The sequence below is a fragment of the Kryptolebias marmoratus genome, linkage group LG2 (assembly GCF_001649575.2).
Source record: "Kryptolebias marmoratus isolate JLee-2015 linkage group LG2, ASM164957v2, whole genome shotgun sequence".
Classification (NCBI taxonomy): Eukaryota; Metazoa; Chordata; class Actinopteri; order Cyprinodontiformes; family Rivulidae; genus Kryptolebias; species Kryptolebias marmoratus.
This window is the reverse complement of record NC_051431.1, coordinates 8,048,847-8,070,306: the sequence shown is the minus strand read 5'-3', so window position 1 is coordinate 8,070,306 and position 21,460 is coordinate 8,048,847. Positions and strand designations below refer to the sequence as shown.

The 21,460-nt window shown below is 37.8% G+C and overlaps 1 protein-coding gene across 1 annotated transcript in view; it reads right to left on the bottom strand.

The window, feature by feature from the left end:
- Positions 1-21,460, bottom strand: part of dph1 (diphthamide biosynthesis 1) — a 55,005-nt gene that overhangs the window by 2,503 nt on the left and 31,042 nt on the right. Inside the window, exons 5-11 of the mRNA XM_025009998.2 lie at positions 20,634-20,788; positions 18,847-18,968; positions 16,354-16,422; positions 15,483-15,639; positions 11,886-11,986; positions 3,046-3,124; positions 289-423 (exon numbers count right to left, since the gene is read on the bottom strand). Of these exons, the coding sequence (XP_024865766.1) occupies positions 289-423; positions 3,046-3,124; positions 11,886-11,986; positions 15,483-15,639; positions 16,354-16,422; positions 18,847-18,968; positions 20,634-20,788 (818 nt within the window). The remainder of the gene's footprint in view (positions 1-288; positions 424-3,045; positions 3,125-11,885; positions 11,987-15,482; positions 15,640-16,353; positions 16,423-18,846; positions 18,969-20,633; positions 20,789-21,460) is intronic.

Here is a 21,460-nt window from a genome sequence, read left to right as displayed (position 1 = left end):
CATCAAAATTAAACAAAATAAACATTTGAAATATATGAGTTTGTATGTAATGTATGAATATAATATACAAGTTTCACTTTTTAAATGGAATTACTGAAATCAATCTACTTTTTCATGATATTCTAATTTTATGACCAGCACCTGTATGTTCTGCTGTCGCTGTGCCACTGGGTGTCAGTGTGGTGACGTGCTGACAGTGGCATCAAACGCTCTGAAAACAGCTAGATTTCCCTCCCGCTCATCCCGCTTCCTCTGTCAGTCATTCTCTTATCTCCCAGTCACGCTCACCTGGGTCTGTCTACGAGCGGGCCGCACAGGTTGGTTGTCAGGGTGGTTGGGCGCCCACGGCCCCGAGCTCTGATTGGAATAGAAGTCCATGGGGTACACTTCCTTCCAGCCTACCTCCTGCAGAGCAACGGCCGCCTGAAAAACAGACAATTTAAAGCTCAGTTTACACAGCAAAGTCGACCAGATAAAAATGTGCTTTCTGACACATATCACATAAGTTCACATATAACATTGTTCTTACTGTGTCCTAGCACCATATCAGGAGTTTTGCATAAATAATTCGTAGAAAACCGCAGAGTGGTAAGAAGACACAACAAACCGAGTACACGCACAAGACAGGTGTCATAATATTAAGCTTGGATAACACGCAGAGTTGTCATGTTATCCTTATGCAGATGCACCGCATGACATAACAGCTGTTAGAAGAGAAGAACCACACACCCAAGACAGCACCGTGACACACTGTAAACGCAAACAGCTCCATATGGGGGAGAAGTGACGGTGAATTTTGATTATGAATGAAAAGAAGAGCGGCAGAATGAGTGAACAGATGAATAAACAACAAATGAAAAAATTAAAAGCTGCCACTGTTCAGTTATTTATTCATTCAAACCCTCATTTGTTTTTCAAACTATTAAGACAGAAAGACTAAACTTTAGCATAATCTAGGTAAAATACAAAAAGTCCTAAAGCTCTAAAATAACACTTTTTTTTCAAAAAACTTAAAACTATTTTTAAAGGCATAACATGTTTCTTCTGAATAGACACAATTTATCACTGTTACACTGTTTATGGCCAGATAGTGTTGTTAGTGTGCAGAAAAAGAACACTTTGCCATGACCAATGAGCTGTGGTGGCCATCTTGAAAGTTAACTTCAAAAGTTATTCACTTGTAGATGTTCATGCAATGCTTACTTTCTGAGAATTTCCCTAAAGATCTGTCCAGAGGTTCATCAGATATGCTGTCTGTCTGTTTGCTAACAAACAGACAGTCAAACACATACATAGACACACTTGCAATTGCATGATCACCCACCTTTCATGGCAACAGGCAATCAATTTACACGAGGAAAGGTAATGCAAAAAATAAATCTATACTATATAAAACAAATGGTACACAAAAAGATAAGTCCTTTTTTATTTTAACATTAATGTTTCATTACAAGTACTTTGTTCAAATTTGCTAATATGTATGTTTTGAAAGCTGTTAATAAATTTATAACTTTTAGTGATAAATAATAGAAAAAATGCTTTTCCTTTATGGGTTTAAAAGAACACAATCTGTGTCTAAAACAATTTCCTACATGATCCCTTTTCAAGCAAACAAGCAAACCGTAACTGGAAGAAACATGACATAAACGCAAACATGGGCTTTCTTCTTTAAACCTTTTCCTTTCCCCAAACATCCTTTGACTGCTCCTCTCTTCTCTTCTCCTCCTATTTCAGCAGCCTCTCATTTTTCCAGCTATTAACGACTCTTCTCCTCTCTCTCTCTCTCTCTCTCTCTCTCACAGAGTTCCTCTCTCTGTGGAAGCTAGCTTCCTTTGCTAATCCCTGCTCTGACAGCAGAGCCAAGTGTGTCTTATTGACTATAAATATAACATGAGACGCACTGAAAATAAATGCTGCTGCACCCCCCTCTCACCCCCAACCCTTCTCTGTGCTCCCTCCCCGTCTCATTCCTCTTCATCTTCATCCTAAATGCCACAGTGAAAAGCACAGCGCGCTGAGACGGATGACACTCAAAGGTACGAGGGTAAATTGAGTCTTATCGCAGCTGTATAGGCACAAGTGCAGCAACAAAATTATTTAAATGCACAGGCATTTTTCCCAAAATGCTTTCGGGGGAGAGCTAAGCCTCCATTACCACAATAGAATTTAAGAAAACAGATTGTGGCTTTGCTCATTATGGCGGGGGCGAATTTCCGACTTTATAAGCACAATTATAGAGCTCAGTGCCACACGACACAAAAAAGGCATCCTGTTTTTTTCTTCAGAGGTGAAAGCTATCGTTATTCTTAATGGCTCTGTTCTGAAGTGTAAGTGCTTCAGCAAGAAGTGCACAAAGATGTATAGTTGGAATTCAACAGCATCCATTTCAAATCACAATCCAATATTCAAGAGAGCAATTCAATTCGCAGCCATTTTACAAGGATTCAAATCAGCAGCATATCATGGGGAAAATCCTCTTAGGAGCTGACAGTTAAATGCTAATCAGTCAGGTCACATGCAGCCCATATTTGCCAAATCCATATTTTGCAACAGCTGAAGCACAAACACAAACCCTCACACTGAAGTGGATCTTTATGTCCGATCTATCTCTCTCCCTTCAAAGAAAACAACACAGCTGCATGCAGGGGTGGGACTGTGCAGTCCAGAGGCCAGCAGAGGGTGCTAGTCTGCTGCTCGTTAGGTTTTTGCATGCATGTGTGCTGGAGTGGCTCATTACAGAGTGACGAAGGAGTGAGCGCAATACTCCCATCTCGGGCACAAGCAGGCCTTGAGGAGTGCTACATAAATTCACTGCCCTTTCACAAATACTTAACATTGCAACTTATCTCCTGTGCTTCTATAAAAGCTTCAGCGTGGCATTTATAAGCATTCTCTGCACTGTTAGGGACAGTCTGTGTGTGTGTGTGTGTGTGTGTGCGTGCGTGTGTGTGTGAGACAGAGAGACAGAGAGAGAGAGAGAGGGAGAGAAGTGTTTTGTCTGAAAAGTGAGTGGCAGGTAAGTGGCAGGTATAAGTGCATGTTTACCTCATAGGGAGACAGAAGGGGTTTGGAGAAGGCCGTCCCCCAGTCGATAGAAAGGCGTGGGCACGCGATCTGGACCCACCTGTAAGAAAAGGCACCAATTTGTGCTCAAATGTACAGCCAGGAGTTTATCTGAGTAAAGTTGAAGCAGAGAGTGAAGATCAGACACAGAGTTCCTATTAGAAAGGCAGGGCACATCTGCGGCTGCACACTGCACGTGAATATGTGATGCGGCGGGTTGTGCAGGGAGCCTCCCTCCACCTGATCACAAGCATCTGTTGGTGGGAGATCTGTGCTGATATGTAACGGTCCTGAAGACTACGCCGTCTGAATGCAAAGCCAGCCAGTGCAAAAGTATAGGCTGAGACAGGAGGGATGAAGGTTTGTAGTGGTCTAGATTGTGGGAGGCATAAACAGAAAAACAGGAAAACGGGAGAAGAGAGGTGGGAAAAAAGAGAAATGCTGTGAAAGTAAAGAGGGAGAGGTTAGGTGAGTGTGAATAAAAAAGCTGCACCAACTGGTCTCCACGGAGGTAGCCTACATAGCTCGCAGACAGGGGTGTGGGGTGGGGGCGTGAGGGATGTGTATTAGAGAAATGGAGAAGGGATGGGCAAAATAAAAAAAAAAAAAGAGGGAGAAGGACAGAGATATGCAGCGATAGGAAGAAAGAGCGAGAAAAACGAAAACAGGAGGATGGGTTGAAGAGGCACAAGCGAGACGTGAAGATAGAACAGAAGCAATAGAGAGGGAGAAGATTGGCAGGGAGAAAAGTGTTTACTTTGGAAAATGCATGAGAGGAATGAGGAGAGTGTGGATGTAAACAGCTGCAGGGAAGAGTGAACAATGGGAAAATGAAGACAGAAAACGGCTGGGGGTGCTAAGGTTAGCTTTCACAGATCAATGCAATCCACAGCTCCATCTCTGCTGAGGCAGTGTACCTTCATCTGTCCCTAATCCTGATCATAAAGCTCCGCCTGCAATATTGATAAATATGGATTTAGCTGCAGTACATAAAATAATAATGTTCAATGCAAGTTAATGTCAATGAGGACATACCAGTTTGAAGATGGGAGAAATGGAAGCAAAACGAGCTGAAGTACAAATGGTAAACAACTGAAGAACGTTGGCATGTATTTGAGCAAAGCTTTTTTTCAAGTGAACAGTACTGCGGTAAATGCCCCTTTTGTTCACTCTTTATTTTTGAACTTTTGCAGAATGGATCGCACCACTGACTCTCACTGCCCTCTGCCTCTGTCTCCGAGACATTCCAACCCCTCTGGGCAAACGCATGACATTTTCTCATTTTCAAAAATGCTGATTTTTTTTTCCCCCTTTATGTCTCCTTCTATAGAGTGAATCTTTATTCTTTTTTCTAACTTGAGATTCAACTGAATCATATATGTTCGTACCAAACACTAACCTTTTGAGAGTAAAGTTTGCTGAGTTTGGAGAAAAACTGGAATCTGTGTGGTGACCTGTAAGTCGACATTCAATTATAGGAACCATTTAAACACTGTGGTTGCATTCAAGCTACCATACCACTGTCCATTCACACAGGACATTATGCAATAATGTGGACAGTTATAGAAAGTTTATATAGGCTTAAAACTATTAATACTTATACCATTTTTTTTCTTACAATGAAATTCATTGCATTAAGATGCTTCTGTTGCAACAAAACACAATTAAAACTAATGAAAAATGACAAAAATACATTTGTGGTAATGTTTAGCCTATTCAAATGTTCTGTTCTTGTTTTTTTTTTTATGACAATTGTTCATAGCCTTTCCCAGAGTTCAATGGTAAGCTATTTTTTGCTGGTAATAAAACAGTTATTGGAACTGCAACAAACCTTTGGCATGTCTCCACTGGGATTCTGGACCAATCCTTTCACAAGATTAAGGTCTTTGAGGGTGTTTATATTGCTTTTAATCACTCTGGTCTTCAGTTTCTCTCACATTATAAATGAAATTCAAGTCTCCAGGTAATATTGATATTCTTGTATATTTTTTGACCATTTTGGTTCTAAGTTTTGGATTGCTATTTTATTCGAAAGTCTAATGTTGTCCTTTGTTTAGTTACTAACAGGTTATCCAGATCCCAAATGTAATATTTTCTTTAGAGGTATGTTTAAAGCCAACGACTCTCCACAGAGGCCATCCTAATAAATTTAGGAAATGCCAACATCAATTTTTCACAGCAGACGCTCTTGTGGACTCAGCATACATGGCTGGTTCTCTGCAAACTCTCAGCTGAGCAAAGAGGAAAACTTTTTGAAATTATTTTGTTGTTTTATGAGACAAAAACTGGAGGTTTTTGAACATCAGAAAATAAAGGAGTTATTCAACTCCAAAAACACAATCTGACAAACAGAGTAATGAAAAGTGGGTACAGTAACTGTGTCAATGTAAGTGTTATTATAAGAATAATAAAAAAAAGAACAAAACTTGAAAAGATTCTATGGATAAGTATCAGATCATCTGTAGAAAACCAAGCACCAACAACTTTTTAACAAAATGATGGTGAAAAGACATGAAGCCATTGGTTAAGAAATACCAAGATGTTGAAGAAATCTTGTGAAAGTGTTCAGGATTTCATCCAGTATCTGGAAGGAACAGCCAGCACAAGACCAGTAAGAACCTTCAAAATGAGTGGCTGTAAATTCTCATAAACACAAATCTGGTTATTATTTCGATAAAGTGTCACATTGCTGTTAGAGCAAATGAAAACATCTTGGTGTGTGTAGTTTTGCACAATGCAGCTTCTGTAAGAAAAAGAAAGAACCAAAACAAAAAAAAAAAAAAACAGTTAAAGGGGACTCAAACGATTCAGGAGTAGGAGGCTATTTAAAAAAGGTAGGGGGCTAACCATCCACTGGGCTTCAAGGAAATCATCCAAGGGGAGTCTGGGGGCCCTCCCCTCCAAAAACTTGAAATTTAGAACATCAGAAATGCATTTTCCTGGCTTTTGGAACAAGGCTGGAAGGGTGTTTGAAGAGTCCAAAAATCAACAGTTTTTGAGGACAGTTTGAGATTATTTTTTGGCTCTTTGGAAGGACTCAGAGTTTTCAGAAAATCACTTGGAGAATTCATTTAGCCAAGACAAGGAACTATCTCCCAAGGCGGTAAGGTTTTATATGTTCAATTTTCAGAGGCTGTCAGGTACTTCTGAACCCCCTGCAATCAACATTTCTCATTAACACTTCAACCCCAATGTGTTTATATAGGTATATTCCATTTTGTTTATTAAATAGTTTTTTAAAATACTTTAATTTGTTTAAACCAGGATTTAAAGTTGTTGCGCTTTTTATTTTTTACTATAAAAGTATTTGCATGAATAAGGAATTTTGAGCTTATTTTTATCTGTGTGTAGCATGTTTTTATTTTGTGATAATGTGCACATGTATGCAATGAGATTAGAAAAGAACGGGAGGTGGTAGGGACGGAATAGAAGCTGATTAATGAACAAAGTCTTCTGAATAAATCCACTTAGCTCTGAGTGAAGAGTGTGAGAGGAAAGTGAGACAAAGTGTATAAAATGAGAGGCAGAAGATCATTTCTAAAAAAGTAGAATGCTGGCTGGGATAAGAGGGATTGAGGGACTGCAAGTATTCACAAACAGACTTGTTGAATGATGCATTTCAGTAAAATACTGTCTTTGATTCTAAACAAACTGAAAAGTTTTTTCAGATGCTAAGTGAAATTTAGACAGGACCTTTGGGTAGAAAGCCTGCTTCCTGAAATTCAGTGAAACAAGAGAGAGCTGTACTAAAAGAACAGAGGTAGGTGTAGACAACAGAGGAGGCATGCCTTAGTCTCAAGTAGTGTAGTCTCGAGTTACAACTTAACTTTCAAAAAGTTAACTGCAATAATAATCCGTAATAAGGACTTTAATGGACAGTTTCTTTTACTAACTCTTGTTTACTTCAGCAGAAAGTCAAACCTTTCCACACAAAGACACACAGAGGGATTAGAGGAGCAGAATTCAGGTCTGGTGAGCACCATGCTGTGATATATAAAAGGTAAAACATGTGACATTTTCAGCTGCTATGCTGTGCGCGCTCGAGCCTGGCCACACTGCATTACCTGCTGTGGACCATTACACCCTGGCACTGTGTGGAGGACCTCCACCTGCATGACTCTGCTTCATTTAGACTCAGTCCTGATCCACTGAAAGCAATAAAAACTAACCTTTTAGAACGGAAGAAAGAAAAAGCAAGCCTTCATCTTTGCTGGTAGATTTAACTGAACAAAAACAGTTTCCTTTAAATATGGATTAAAAATAAATAAATTTAACTAGAAAGATTAGACAATGAAGTGCACTGTGCAACATCTGTCGTCTGGCTTAGATAAGTGTGTGTGGTGATATGTGTACAATTGTTTAAAACCTGCTCGGGGACAGCCTAATTATACACTTAAGAGCATATGCTAATGGTGTTTCTCTTTTTCTATGGTAAAGTATGTGAGTGTTTAATGACAGAGAAAGCCTGGGGGTGGGCTCAGTACCAAAGCCAATGCTGAGCTGCTGCACATACCGTTTCACCGCTCCATCTATCTTTCCATCCTCTCTCTCTCGGTGATTCTATTCCTTCTTTGGCACAGCCAGATTTAACCCAGCCTTAAACTGCCAACAGTTTAAAAGTGTCAATTGTGAGTTGATAGGGGACGCGTGTGTTCCTACAAACTACTTTGAGACAGTCAGAGAAAAATACAACAGGTTCAACTTTATGGATGTTTTGGGAATAAATCCATTAAGAACAATGAAATGACCATTTAACATATCAAATGTTAAATGTGGAAAATGATATGCTTTATGTGCTCTTGTGCTAGAATGGGATTGAGCGTCAAAGACAGTTTTTTGCTGTATCACTTCTTCTTCTAACATCCCTTATGAGGACTTAAGAGCTGGGATGACATGTTGCTATAGCTGTGAAACAGGACTTACTTCCTATTCCTAATTTACATAGTTTGACCTGCTCTATGTGGTGGCAAAAACCGTTAAGAGAGACAGAAAAAAACAACTTGGTAGTTTTCTAATTTATATATTGAACAAAAAAAAAAAACTTATAGAGGTGAGACAGTTCTTAAAACTGGGGCCTGACAGCAAAAAATCTGTTGTAAAGGTAATGAGAAAAAAGCTTCATATACTCACAACTGTCTATTAACACAGTTGTCACACTTTGTCAGAGCCAGAGAGCTGTGTCAGCATAACGGTCGGTTTAACCTGGCATCTGAATGTGGTCAGACACATAATTTATACGACAACTCTGGAGAATTTCGTCATCTTATTTTACATTCATACCTAATAGTATGTGGCGTCCTTTGTCACAGTTTTGGTTTTAAAACTTTACAGTAGCTGCGAGGTGAGTTTAGTGACCTTCTTATCAGGAAGGTATCTTTGCTAGGTTTTGTATGAAACTATCTTGATGAAATAAAAAGAGTTTCATGAAAACAGTGTAGCATAAATTGCAGCACGTTGCTCCCAAACCCATATGTTTCAGCTGGTAATAACATTGCATTCATAGGTGTAAATAACCTCAATTTTCTTTAATACAACCCCACATCACCAGCTTTTCAATTGCATACTGCATGCATATAATTCAATATCAGTACATATTTTCCCAGACGAGAGAATTTCCCTTTCTATATTTAAAATTATTTTTGTAATGTTTTTGGTTAAATGTCAGGTTTAGATACTTTTCAAACACTGTATTTTATTTTTATCTTACACAGCAACCAAACTTTTTTTCAAGTCTGAGTCTTATTTTGGGATTTCATTTGTATTCAAAGGCTTTTGCTTTCTTTACATCAAGGCCATACTTGCTACTCAGACAGATCGTGTTGAAAAGCTTTTTGTCTGTAATGAGGGTTTGTTTTGGTTGGGTGAATCGTGCCTGAATTACATAATTTTAGAGTTGCACTCACACGTCAGTCTGAAGAACAACAAAAATGAAAAAAAAAAAAAAAAAACAAAGAAGAGAATCGTTCTCGCCACAATCACATGCTTTCCAAAGACGGCCCCCTCAACTATCGCTGCATCTTTCCATCTCTCTCTACAACTCAATCTCTCTCAGACCTTCTGTCCCTATCTCACCCACTCCTCCCTCACACATCACACCTCTCATTACACCACAGTGAGAGGCCAATCCGAAGGACGGTGAGTGCCAGTGCCTGTGTGATTGGAGCTGTTGCAAATCAATGCCTCACTGACCCCTTGTCCATCTTCAGCTCTGCTCTTGTGACTGGAAGTCAGATAAATCAGACAAACTGAGACTTGGATTCTGAGTACTTGATATTTCATTGAAGAAACCTGAGGAATTTAGTTCTAAAGATAGCAATATTGAGCTGGATTATGCTGCTAAGCAGTGGGGGATATTTCAGTGTCTTGTGGGATAAAAGAATCCATCACTATTTTTGTATGTAAAAAATAAAAACGACTCGGTCAGATGGATTCACCAATTACTTGGTTTTAGAAAAGAATGTGTTTTTGACATTAGATCAGTGACTCATCTGGTGGCTCCTGGACCATATATGGTCCACAAGCTCAGCCTTTGTGGCCCACGAAATATGAAATATGAATAAATTATGAAAAATCTAATATGGAGTTAGTCCATCTTAGGGCAGGTTATCACGATGCTCAGTTACAGCATTTGATCAGCCGGACTCGTCTAAAAAAAAGTAACAAAACGGCAAGCAGCAGCCAACGCTCTACGAGGTATCGGTGTCTCTGCCTCCTGAACTCTGTGCAGTGAGAGCTGAACTCCTGATTGGTGAGTTGGAAGTAACCCATGAAATCTTGCACCCAGTAGGTGTTCGACTGAAGTGATGAGTTTAAATAAGAATCCTGAACAAAATTAGCATTGGTGAACTGAGGAGTAATTAACAGCGGTATCAGCCACTGTTGTAAAGTTAAACACAGTACACAGCAAATGCATTAACTATTAGAATAATGCAGTAATTTAAAACTTTTATTATTATTATTATTATTATTATTATTATTATTATTATTATTATTATTATTATATTTACTTTACATAATGTAATCTAGGAATATATATATGCATTTTTGGGCATTTTTAAGTGTTTTATTTCATATTTAACATTTATTTGTAGCAATCCACAAGGAAAATCACATCATTGAACAAATATATGAGGACAATTGTGTAGTACACTAGAAAACATTAAAGATTATGTCAAAATCATCAATTTATGACAGCAATACTTGAAAAATAAGTAAAACAGACAGGCACTGGTTAAGGCTCTTGTCTACTTAGTAAAACTCTGGACCTTGACTATATTTTGTTGATAATCCCCACTTTGAATGGTTAAACAAAGCCATTTAAAAACATTAATAAAAAAAGTTATCACAAGCAAGGGCTCACAAGCAACACTATGTATTTTTCAGCTTCCTACTATACTTGCATTGAATTCAAAAGCAGATCAGTAAGCACTACGGTGAATTATTCATGTTAAAAAAAATCCACTTTCTTTGCACTCTGTTTTTAATGCAGAGGAAAATGTATGACATATTCAAGATGAATTATGCTGAAATCTCACCAAGACTAGAATGTCAATATTGCTTATGAAGCATTAAGCTTGAGAACACTGTTTGTCAGCTGGGTTATATCATGCACCGGCAAACTATGCTGACTCCCCAATTATGTGTACAATGATGCTTACAGAATACATCAAAAGTGCAGCTGATTGACTACTTGTTGCCCATCACAGTTGTTCTGTAGGAGAATGACACTGAATATAAACTATTTATGTCAAAATGCATTCTGCAAACAGACAGAAATATAGTTTAAACTTTATAAATGAAGGAAACATTGAAAGAACGGACTGATAACTTAATTTTATGATCTGTTCAAATAATGTAAAAGCTCAAATTTAAGGAAAGAACTCTGTTTTAGTTTATTTTTTAATAAATGCATCCCAACAAAAAGGTGCATTGAATGAACAGAAGATTGATCAAAATCAATGGCCTGCAAGACAGCAGTATGTTTTATGTTTAAAGTGTAGATGCACCATTCCAGGAGGGGCTTGTTTTATGAGCGTGATCATTTCCTTTGTGTGGAGCTTGCAGACATTTTACAACCACAAAATGCAAGAAACCCCCTGAATGGAAAAATCCTCAACTACATATTACCTCGTCAGAAAAAAAGTTAAAAAAAAAAGAAATTTCATTTTTTACATGAATTGAAGCTGCGCCATCACAGCATGCAAAATGTAAACAGATTGTATGAGACGTTTTCAAACCTTACAGTCACAGAAATAAAAAGCAACCTTTTCACTGTGTAAAGAAAACTTGCGCAAAAACGCTTTTATACATTATTGTGTGGCTTAAAGGCAACAGGGGGTTGTTCAAAAATATTTCAAAATCACTTTTTATTCTAGAGTCTCAGGCTCAAACCAGCTACAACTAAAATCTAAATATTGTGCTTGAGTTGTTTGTGACATTCATGCAGTGAAAACGAAAATAAAATATTGACTTCTGCAGGGCGTATTTTCCTTTTAGTTTCATCTACCATCGAGCAGTTCCAACTCAATGCCCCTTTTCACACTTGGAATATATGACATTAACGGGTTCAAAAATCTGTTAAAATAGCATCAATAGGTCTGTTTCGATTCATGCCTCTTTTAGGCTCATTAACCTTACAGCTTCAGTCAAAAATATCTGTCTTAGACACAAAAACAAATGCTACCAAGTTCCATTTTATTACTTTTGAGAAAAGGCTGCAGCTGACAAGATTAGTGTCCATAAGATCAAAGAAAAGACATAGGTAAATGAAATGCAAATGGAGGCATGTATTAGTGTTTGCATGTGTGCTTCATAATACTTACACATCTACATCTGGCATTAGGTCCAGCTTGCTGGGGAAAATCTCAGACAGGAGCACTCGCGTGTAGGACTTGCCCAGAGACTGAAGCCTTAACTCGAGGTGCTACGAACAGAAAAAGATAAAACAAAATGTCTAATGTCAAGGCTTCCTGAATGAAAAAAAAACAACTTTCTTTAACTTTGCTGTGTTTATCACTAAAGCAAAGATGTTGCAGTTTCATGTTGTTCAGAACATTTAGTTTCTTGGTGAATTACTTCACTTAGAATTAATGTTATTGTGTGAACTTGTGAAAATTACAAATGAAAAATAAATCAGTGCTTTTAGATTTGTGCAACTTTTACAGTAAGCATGAGTATTTGGTGTATTTATATTTTTTTGCTTTTTTGTGCAGTTAAATGCTCTCACCTAAACTGTGCTATAAGTTTGAGTTCTAACTAATAGATTCAGCTAACTGCTACAAGTATAAGTTTTGTGTCTCATTATAGCAGCTTGAACATGTTTTCTGTGTTCCTCGGGAACTGTGCTGACTGTGTTCGGTTTTATATGTGTTTTACAACACTGTGGCTTCCATATCAATGTGTATTTTCATTGATAAGATTGACATTAAAGTTGAAATCAGCGAAAAAAGTTAAAATGGGTTCATTGATACCCTGGATGTAGGTGAAGCATTTTTGGTCCTAATTTGAGATGTAAACTGCTCTGCATATTTATGTTAAATAAATGGTAAATGTGTTGCATGATATGAAGTAGACTATGTGCAACCTGACCAGAGACAAATGTGTGTTCATGGGTTTGTTTGTTGGTTTTCAACATAGACAATGCAGTGGAACCAACCATTTGCTATAACTATTCTCTCCACAAACTGCTTAAAGTCTATGCTTAAAGTTAATCCTGCCCTTCAAGTTCAACTTGAAAGCTGTAAAAATAATGACTGTCCTATAACCTCACAGTTAACATCTTCAATCCACATTTTACTTTTTTTCCTGGGTTGTAAAGCTCCACTACATAAAATGATACACCACAAACCATAACACACTACATTTCCTTTTACTGACACCCCTTTGAGGACTCATAAGAGGTTTGCTTTACTGTTAATCTCAGAAAGAAGGCTATTTAATTGAGACCTTAGTCTTTAAAGCCTCAAATATGCAGCCATCCATTTACATGGTGACTACACACTGAGCAGACTGCCAAGTCCTCCAGATAGTACTTGCATTATGCACAGGTGCAAGATGATTTCCCCCTGTATACTGTTTCTTTCGTTAGGTTGTCTTTATTTCAGCTCTGGTCATAGTGTTGCCAGTGTGGAGCATTTAGGTGTTGACTCTCACAATCTCTTCACACTCATCAGTAAACTGCTACTTTGTGAGCTGGAGTACTTTGTTTGTTTGAGTCTGCAAAATTACATCACAAGCAGAGAGGCAATTTTAAACTTACAACACTGGTGTTTTTCCACTTTGTATATAGCTATACAACCACCCATTCGACTATTTTCTTCACCCGCTTTTTGGTTCAGGGTCAAAGGAGCTGGTGGCTATCCCCAACACTCACTGGCTGAGAGGTGGGGTACATCTTAGACAGGTTGACAGTTCATCACAGAACCATGAAGAGACAACTGAGACAGGTGACCATTCACGCCCACACTAACACCTAGTAAAAATTTAGAGTTGTCATTCAACCTAACATGCATAAAACCCGAGTACCTGGAGAAAACCCATGCGTGCACAGGGACAACATACAAATTCCACACAGAAAGGTTGCAGCTAAGTTTTGAACATGCAACCTTCTTGCTGTAAGGCATTAGCTATAGCCACTGCTCTGCCCATAGTTTTTTTTATAACTATTTGGAAAGGAAATTATATAAATCAGTTGAAAAACAGCAGTCACTCTTAAAAATACTGAGTGGTGTTGAAAAATCTTTTACTGTGTACAAACATTAAAGTTCAAGCACACTTGATCGCTGTTGCATCTATAAAAACCTACCTGTTGCTGTCTGTTTAGGACACATTTGGTTTAAAATTCTGAGTTTTGAAAATGAGCTCAATAACAATGCTGCTGCATTGCAAATTAAGCCCCAGAAGGTTCTATCCATAAAGAACCACTAATAAAATAAAACCCATTTAATTTTCCTTGAGGGTACACTAAACTTGTAATGTACTTATATGAAGGTCACCTCTTCCAGTATAAAAATTTCATACACATGCTAACGAACTGAATTATCAATGTTCCTCACATGCAATTGACGTAATTCACAGCTCTAGAAAGCTCTAGAAAGGCATATCTAGCCAAGAGTTTAGCTTTAGATGGTGTATTGTGAGAAATGCTGGTGCAGATTCTGAGTCATTCAGGATGCAATATTTACAACGAATCAAACAGTTCTAATCTGAGAAAGCTCCTCAAATTAGAAGAAAATATATCCAAGAATCAAAAGGAAAATCAATTTGCCTTTGATTCAACTTGTTACAATTACATTGAGCAAAATGGAGGCCATGTTAGAGACATAGCACTGCACATATAATGACCAGGTTTTTCAAGAAAGAGTTTGGGACAGTAAGGCATACCATCTATTTTGCAAGGGGACAGATCAATACTCAACCCTGGAGAGGAGAAGGGTACAGATAAAGCTGGCTCCCCTTTTCCTCCTACGGTTAAGTTACATCAGATGCCTCAAGCATAAACCCTGACAACAGGATTCATGTATCAATAAGTTAATACGTTCAGCAAGTTTAAGAAACTCTGCTTCCCTGCTGCCTCAGTGGGCAGTCGTCTGAGGTGTTAAGAGCCCAGAAGGCAACCAAACTGAGAGAAGAAATCCCACAAATGTTCCTTAAGTGAGATAAAGGTACGAGCATTGCTGATATCCACTCTCCCAGGGAGGATTATGAGACATTTCTATGACTGTGCTCTTATCAGGGATAGTTCTGTTCTTTCACTTGTGAGGTTATCTGACACCATACCTCTTAATCTTGACAGATCGCCATGGGAGAGCTGGGGAGTTTTTATTCAAATCTCCTCTTTAAATCCTTGCTCCTTTGCCACCTTAAAATGAAACTTTTTCCTCTAATCTCTTGTTGACATTTCAACATCAATGCTAACTTAATCCTTTCTTGTGTGGATTTTTGCAAACAGAAAATTACTCTAGTAAAAGGTTAAAACTATGTATTAACTTTGAAAATACAGGTGATGTGGGTTTTAATCGTTAACATTTAGAATTTAAATGATGGTCCATGCATACTGCAACACATACAATCTTTGGTGGCATATAATTCAGACGGCACATATTTTCCACAATACTTTGTATACTTTGGAATATTTGCATTAGATTATGTTTGACTAATGTTATCAACATGATAAGAGGAGTTGTTAAAAGTCTTTCCAAACACAGCTAGAAAAGATCAAAGATCAGACTTTCTAGGAATTTGTTACTGCATCTTCCCAAGTGTGAAATAACAAGCTGCCAGGGTGAACACTGCATGTCCAATCATTACTACATGTCATCAAATCACTTGACAAAGAAACACTCACTGTAAAGTATTACAAGCCATTGCACAATAAGCCCCAGGACAAGTATACTGCTGAAATAAGGCTGCAAACCCACCTCTAGCACTTTGGGACTTCCCTGTCGTCCTAGTGTGCCCAAGATCAAGCCCCATCTATGGGCCAGGCGAGCCTTGTCAATAGCCTGCAGCCTTAAAGCACGCATGGCCTCGTGGTCATAGTATTCCCTGGAGAACACCTTGCTGTAAGGGTCATATCTACAAGCAAAACCACAGACAGAAAATTGCTGGGACACACAGTTGTTTTGACATGAACATAAATAGGCATGTTATATCGTGCACATTAACCAGCTGTTGTTCAGGTATCTATCTTGGGGGCAGAAATGCAAAAGATGATGATAAATTCAATCACGAAAAGCCATGAAGTACGACAGGAGCTCGGGTATGCTAGGGAAAACTGAGGTGTTTCTGAACATTTAATATTTGTTTCTTTGGTACAAGGGATACACTTGAGATTAAAATCTTATTATGAGAGCGACCTGTGATCTGTACAACAGCGCATATAGGTATAAAAACAATTTTATTTGACTGCAAACAAGCCCTCAGACAAGCAAGTTTTGATCTCAGCATTATCTTTTGAAAAAATTCAAATGACTGCAAGTGATGTCTGGACCTAAAAACCACTGAATAAAATTACAAAATACACCTAATATTATTAAAGCATTATCTTAGTTATTAGGATAAGTTATTTTAATCACATAACATCTGTCCTCGAGGTAACTTTTATTTTATTTTTCACCTTGGTTTTTCAAAGTGTGCATTAGACTTACAAACATGTCATTTACATATTATCAAATGGTTTAAAACAGTGTTTCAAGGGACTCATCATATAAACAGCAGAGATTTAAAAAATATCCATCAAAAGCAAGCAAACATCTGATTAAAATATGGTTCCATTTTGTTTCATAATACCTGTAAGCAGGGATCTCTGGGTTTGCAATCATGATTGACTCCAAGTGAAATCTTCCATCGCCGAGATAACTATAGAAAAACAAATATAAATTCTTTTTTTTTTTGTCCATGAAATGAGGAAAAGACAAAAATATATTTTTGGATAAATTAAAATTCAGAGAGCTGACAAATAACACTTCATCTTTCCATCAATTTTTCTCTCTGGTTTCCATCTAATAGTGAGATTGAGCGCTGCTCACATGTATGTTTTGGGAACAGGGCTCCAATAATTAGAGAATGCTGTTTACCAAGAATACGAGCTCGTTAAATTTATTAAAGGTTTGATTCTGGGGATGCACCTGTGCTTGGGTAGAGTTTAAAAATGCTCATTTGAAAGTTGGTGCCTAAAACTGAACACAAAATTTAGACTTTAAGGGTGAGGCTGAGAAACATTCTGCTTCTACCCCAAGTGTGGGGGGGTCAGTTCTGCACCTCTTCTTAATTGGAGACATGCAAATAAACACACTAACTGGTTTCTTTTTGAGCAGCTTCAATGAAAACACAGGTTGTTTGCCATACAACCGACTTAAAATCTTGGCTTGCTCAGACTATTTGTAATGTGTGCTTATCCGAAAACACACACACCTATTTCTCTGTATGCAATAAAACTGAATGACAGCACAAAATGATTTCAAGCATAGCCTGCTTTTCTTTGCTTAGGAACATCCCAGGCCCTCATATAATTACATCCCCAACAATAAACCTGCTGCACTTTAGTTCTGTCGTCCTGAGCCGTCTGTGACTGCAAGAGGCTCTTCTGCTCAATTCTACTGCTTCTCTCAGAGCTTTTGCTTCATCATTACATCCACATATTGTTCTATTTTGAGGAAGAGCTCCGACACAAGGCAGTAAATAGAAATGGTCCACTGATCACTTCTTAAAACTTGTTCCAGTGCGTTTCCAGCTCTTTTAGCCTGGGTCCTTTCAGTGTTTCAAGATAAGCTTTAATCACTGGTACACTGCCAATAATTCACTATAATGCTCAAGCAGTTCACAAAATGCATTTATAAACTTATGCATATATTTCTAAGAAAAACTAAGGTTAAAGATTAATTTATGATTTTCTTGAAGGCTATAAAAACATGCAGTGTTTAAAAGTAAGGTCAGTGCTAAGGAACTATGCTGCTTTTGTTAGAGATGGTGAGTTATCAATTGTGTCATTAACTTGATTGCAATTCATTAGAGTAAAGGGAAACTTAATTACAAGGGGAAACAATTACTCTCTTATTAAGCTTTCAGTGACACTGCTGCAGCATAATAAAACACTTTATCTATTTGGTACTATACCAGATAGAGAGTTATGGTCCATGTTAGGAAGGCTTAAGTCTTTACCTTGTCAATATGTTGCTCGTGTGTATAATATAATCCTATTAGTACTGAATGTGCACGTGAAAACGAAAGATGGAGAGGAAGGAACCAAGTTTCAGGCAGACCAATTGATTTTTTCTCAGCACCCTCCTGCACGCCTCAAGTGACGCATGAAAGACAACATACATTAGATTAGCAGGTGAAACACACTGTAACTCTCACACCGCTTTTGGCTCCACTTATGCATATAGCAAAGCTCTTCCACGTGTTGTTATTTTAATCTCATGCATTGGAAGGTTTAATTCGCATGGACTAATGCTAAATGACTAACAGACACAGGGGGAAATTCACTTCTGAATAATTAAATCAGGAGAATTACATTATCTCACTGTGCACAATGAAACACGGGATTTGTAGCATGTAGATCACCATGAGATGTATCGAAACAAAGCAGCTGCAGGGTTGCCGTTTGCTGCATAGCCTCAATACTTTGTCAAATCACTCTCTCCCCTGCAACGCTGAGAAGTCTTTGCTGCACAGTGTTTATATGAAAACGCAGAAGAGCTGTTTTTTGGGGGGGCACATGCAGCTACTGACTGCATTTATTATGTTTTTCCACACGAAATAAGATAACTTAAAATAGGCAATCAAACAAACTGCGGCAAATTTTCAAACTGTCATGTGTTGCACAGTTTATCGGTTCTCACCGAGCACATGTCACAGTAGGTGTCATACTTTGTAAAGCATTTCTTTAAAACTTGGAAAATTTGGCAAGGATGTGGATTTCCTGCAGTTTGAAACAGCCAAAAGTGTCAAGCTATATCTAATTCAGTGATTTTTCACAGTGAGAAGGTATTTTTAGTCTCACTCTTCTAGATTAGCATCTGGCTTTTTCTGGCTGCACATACCACACAGATAAAACTAGTTACCTTTGCCAGCTATATCGTACGTGACTTTAGTACTGCTACACAGATTATTGATTAAATCACTTGGATGGGTATCATATGTGCAGTACTGGACCCAATAACTGAGGTGACAATGATTGATGAGACAAGACGTGACAATGCTTGCTATTTTAAAAAAAAAAGTACAAAAAAAAAAACAGATTTTGAACTGAAGAAGACAGGAGAAAAAAAGATATCTTACATTATGACATCAACATGGCGATCCAGGCGTGGGGAGGTACAGCCTAAAATTTCTCCTGGTGATAAAGGGCGACATTGGGGGACAACGACGTCATACTCTGGCTTCAGAACTGCACTCACAGCCTCCAAAAGGAAAGAAAAAGAGATAAGAAACACAAGTTTTTAACAAATAGGAAAATGTATCCAAAATTAGTTGTTTCCTCTAGCTGGCTTATGAAATTCCTTAATGCTGTGTGGGAAATATGAACTTTTTTTCCCGATAAAACAGTTTCTGTTCATCAGTATTTCAAAGCCATCTTGACTGTATGTTCATGTTCGAGGAAGTCATGTAACTCAGCCAGCTCAAACATGACTTTTTAAGTTATTACTATACAGAAGTAGCAGAACAGCAAATCATGACAGGACTCCCACCATGTATTACAGTGGGGATGACATTTAGATATTATCTCACTGCCAAAAAAGGTGGCAAAGATCCAGTGACCTTTTGAGAACTGAAGAGATGCATATATTTATGTATTTAGCAAATTTTTAATTTCATTTATTTTATCTAAAGTTGATTTACTTTGATTTAATTACATTTTTTGCACCAACGGAGTTCAAACAAGAACAAAGAAAATAAATGAAAAAAATTAATGAATAAATGACGAGCAGTTGTATTCCTAAAACACTTAAATTTCATTTTAAGTTTGACCATAAATTGTTGGTAAAACTCCATCTTTTAGGCAGAATCTCACAGCGGATCATTGCTGTTACAAATGCAAAGTAATGTTTCAGTCAGTAAGGGCTGGTAAATACAGCAGTTACAATCATATCAGAACCCCTCTGTCACATATCAGCTCCAAAATCCTGAGGCTTTAGTGTCTGTTCAGTCCTTTGTGTGCTAATTAGGTTTTTAGAAGTTAATCCTCATATGGGCTAATATAACACATTTTTTTGTTTATTTTCATAATGGCAGATGTGGTTAATGCACTGATGGTGCATTCAATGGCAAACTAGCCACTTAAATTTCCACTTATTTTAAATTTTCAAGCTGTGGCTTGAAACATTAGAGTACATGTATAATATTAAATATATAAAAGTCCTAATAAGAACTTTCAGTTAAGCAAACTTTTTTCTAGTGCAATGAGTATGACAGAAATGGTCTGCAGATCTGAACGGTTCACTGAAGAACAATTTTCAAACCGTGTAAGCACCCATGCTTACAAATCTACATCAATGCACAAAAACAAGCATGGATGCATACACACATAAATGCATTGAAACAGCCAAACATACAGTATAATACTACCCAAGAGGGCAGAGCATCATTTAAAAAAAAGTGTTGGTTACATTAGTGAAGGCCCACAGTGGTGCTGGAAAGCAGCAGAGCACATTATAGAACAGGAAGGCAGCAAGCCAGAAAGAGGGATGTTAAAGCTTAATACTATAACTGCTGCCACTGCTTATGTAAAGAGCAGTCCTGAGCATGATGCTGAACCGAGAGGCTTTCCGAGGTCAATGCACCTTTCAAAGCAAAAATAACTACTGCCAGATTTGACAAACCCACACTTGAACTGAACTAAGAGGAGTGTTCATAAAAGCCAGGAACCATAAAAAATATAAAAATATACAACAAAAGTGTTGAGATGAGTACATGTTTGTATGCTTCTGCACTATATATATATATAAATATAAAAAAACCTTATAGGTGCATAAAGGGGAAATATATCTTGTTTATTAGTCTGTTTGTGATCTTCTTGAAGCAAAAATGCTCATCCACATGTACAAAAATTCAAAGAAAAGTATCACCTGCAGTGCTGCCACAAACTGAATAGTACTGACAAGTGCCAAGGATTTTCCAGGAGCGAAGTTGAACTTGACTGTGTCCAGGAAATGGGCATTGTCCATCTGAATATCCACAAACACATACAGCATCTTAATACCTGCAGTGGAATCTATGGGAACTGCAGGAAAGACAAAAGACAGAAAAAAGACAAATGAATAATTCACTCTTTCGTGTCAGATAAGCATGCATTATTTGCCCTATTGATGGCGCCTCAAACATTAAGCTGCTGAACATGTTCAGACATACAGGTATATGGGATCCATGCGTGCACATTCATAGCTCCCAGCTGGCGTCTGCAGGATATAATTGAAAATCATTCAGATTAAGTTGCTAGCTCATGCAGGAACTGATGCAAAGACCTCAATTATTTAGGGAAGGAGAGAGACACATGTGATCGCTATTAATGCCATTAATTTCATAGGCCATTTACCACGCACTCGGGCTTAGGAGGCACAGCTAGAGATGTGCCGAGGTAGATCCTGTGCAAATGAGTCCGGGAAAAGAGGTGAAAAGGGAGCACATAAAACTGGGGAATTATTGTTTGTGCTCATAACTATTCCACCTCTTATGTTATGTATAATTTACACATCACAAGCAAGAGGATTTCTTGTTTTAATTAAATAAATGGCCCATTAAGGTAAACTTTAGAAACCAGTGAAACTTGCTTAATGGCCTAGCTTAAAACCACTGAAAAGTTAAAGCATAGTAAGGTACAGAAACTATAGAAAGAGCTATTGCTTTCTTTACAAAGGAAGACTGGATAGAAACAGGAGTGAACAATAGGAAATCC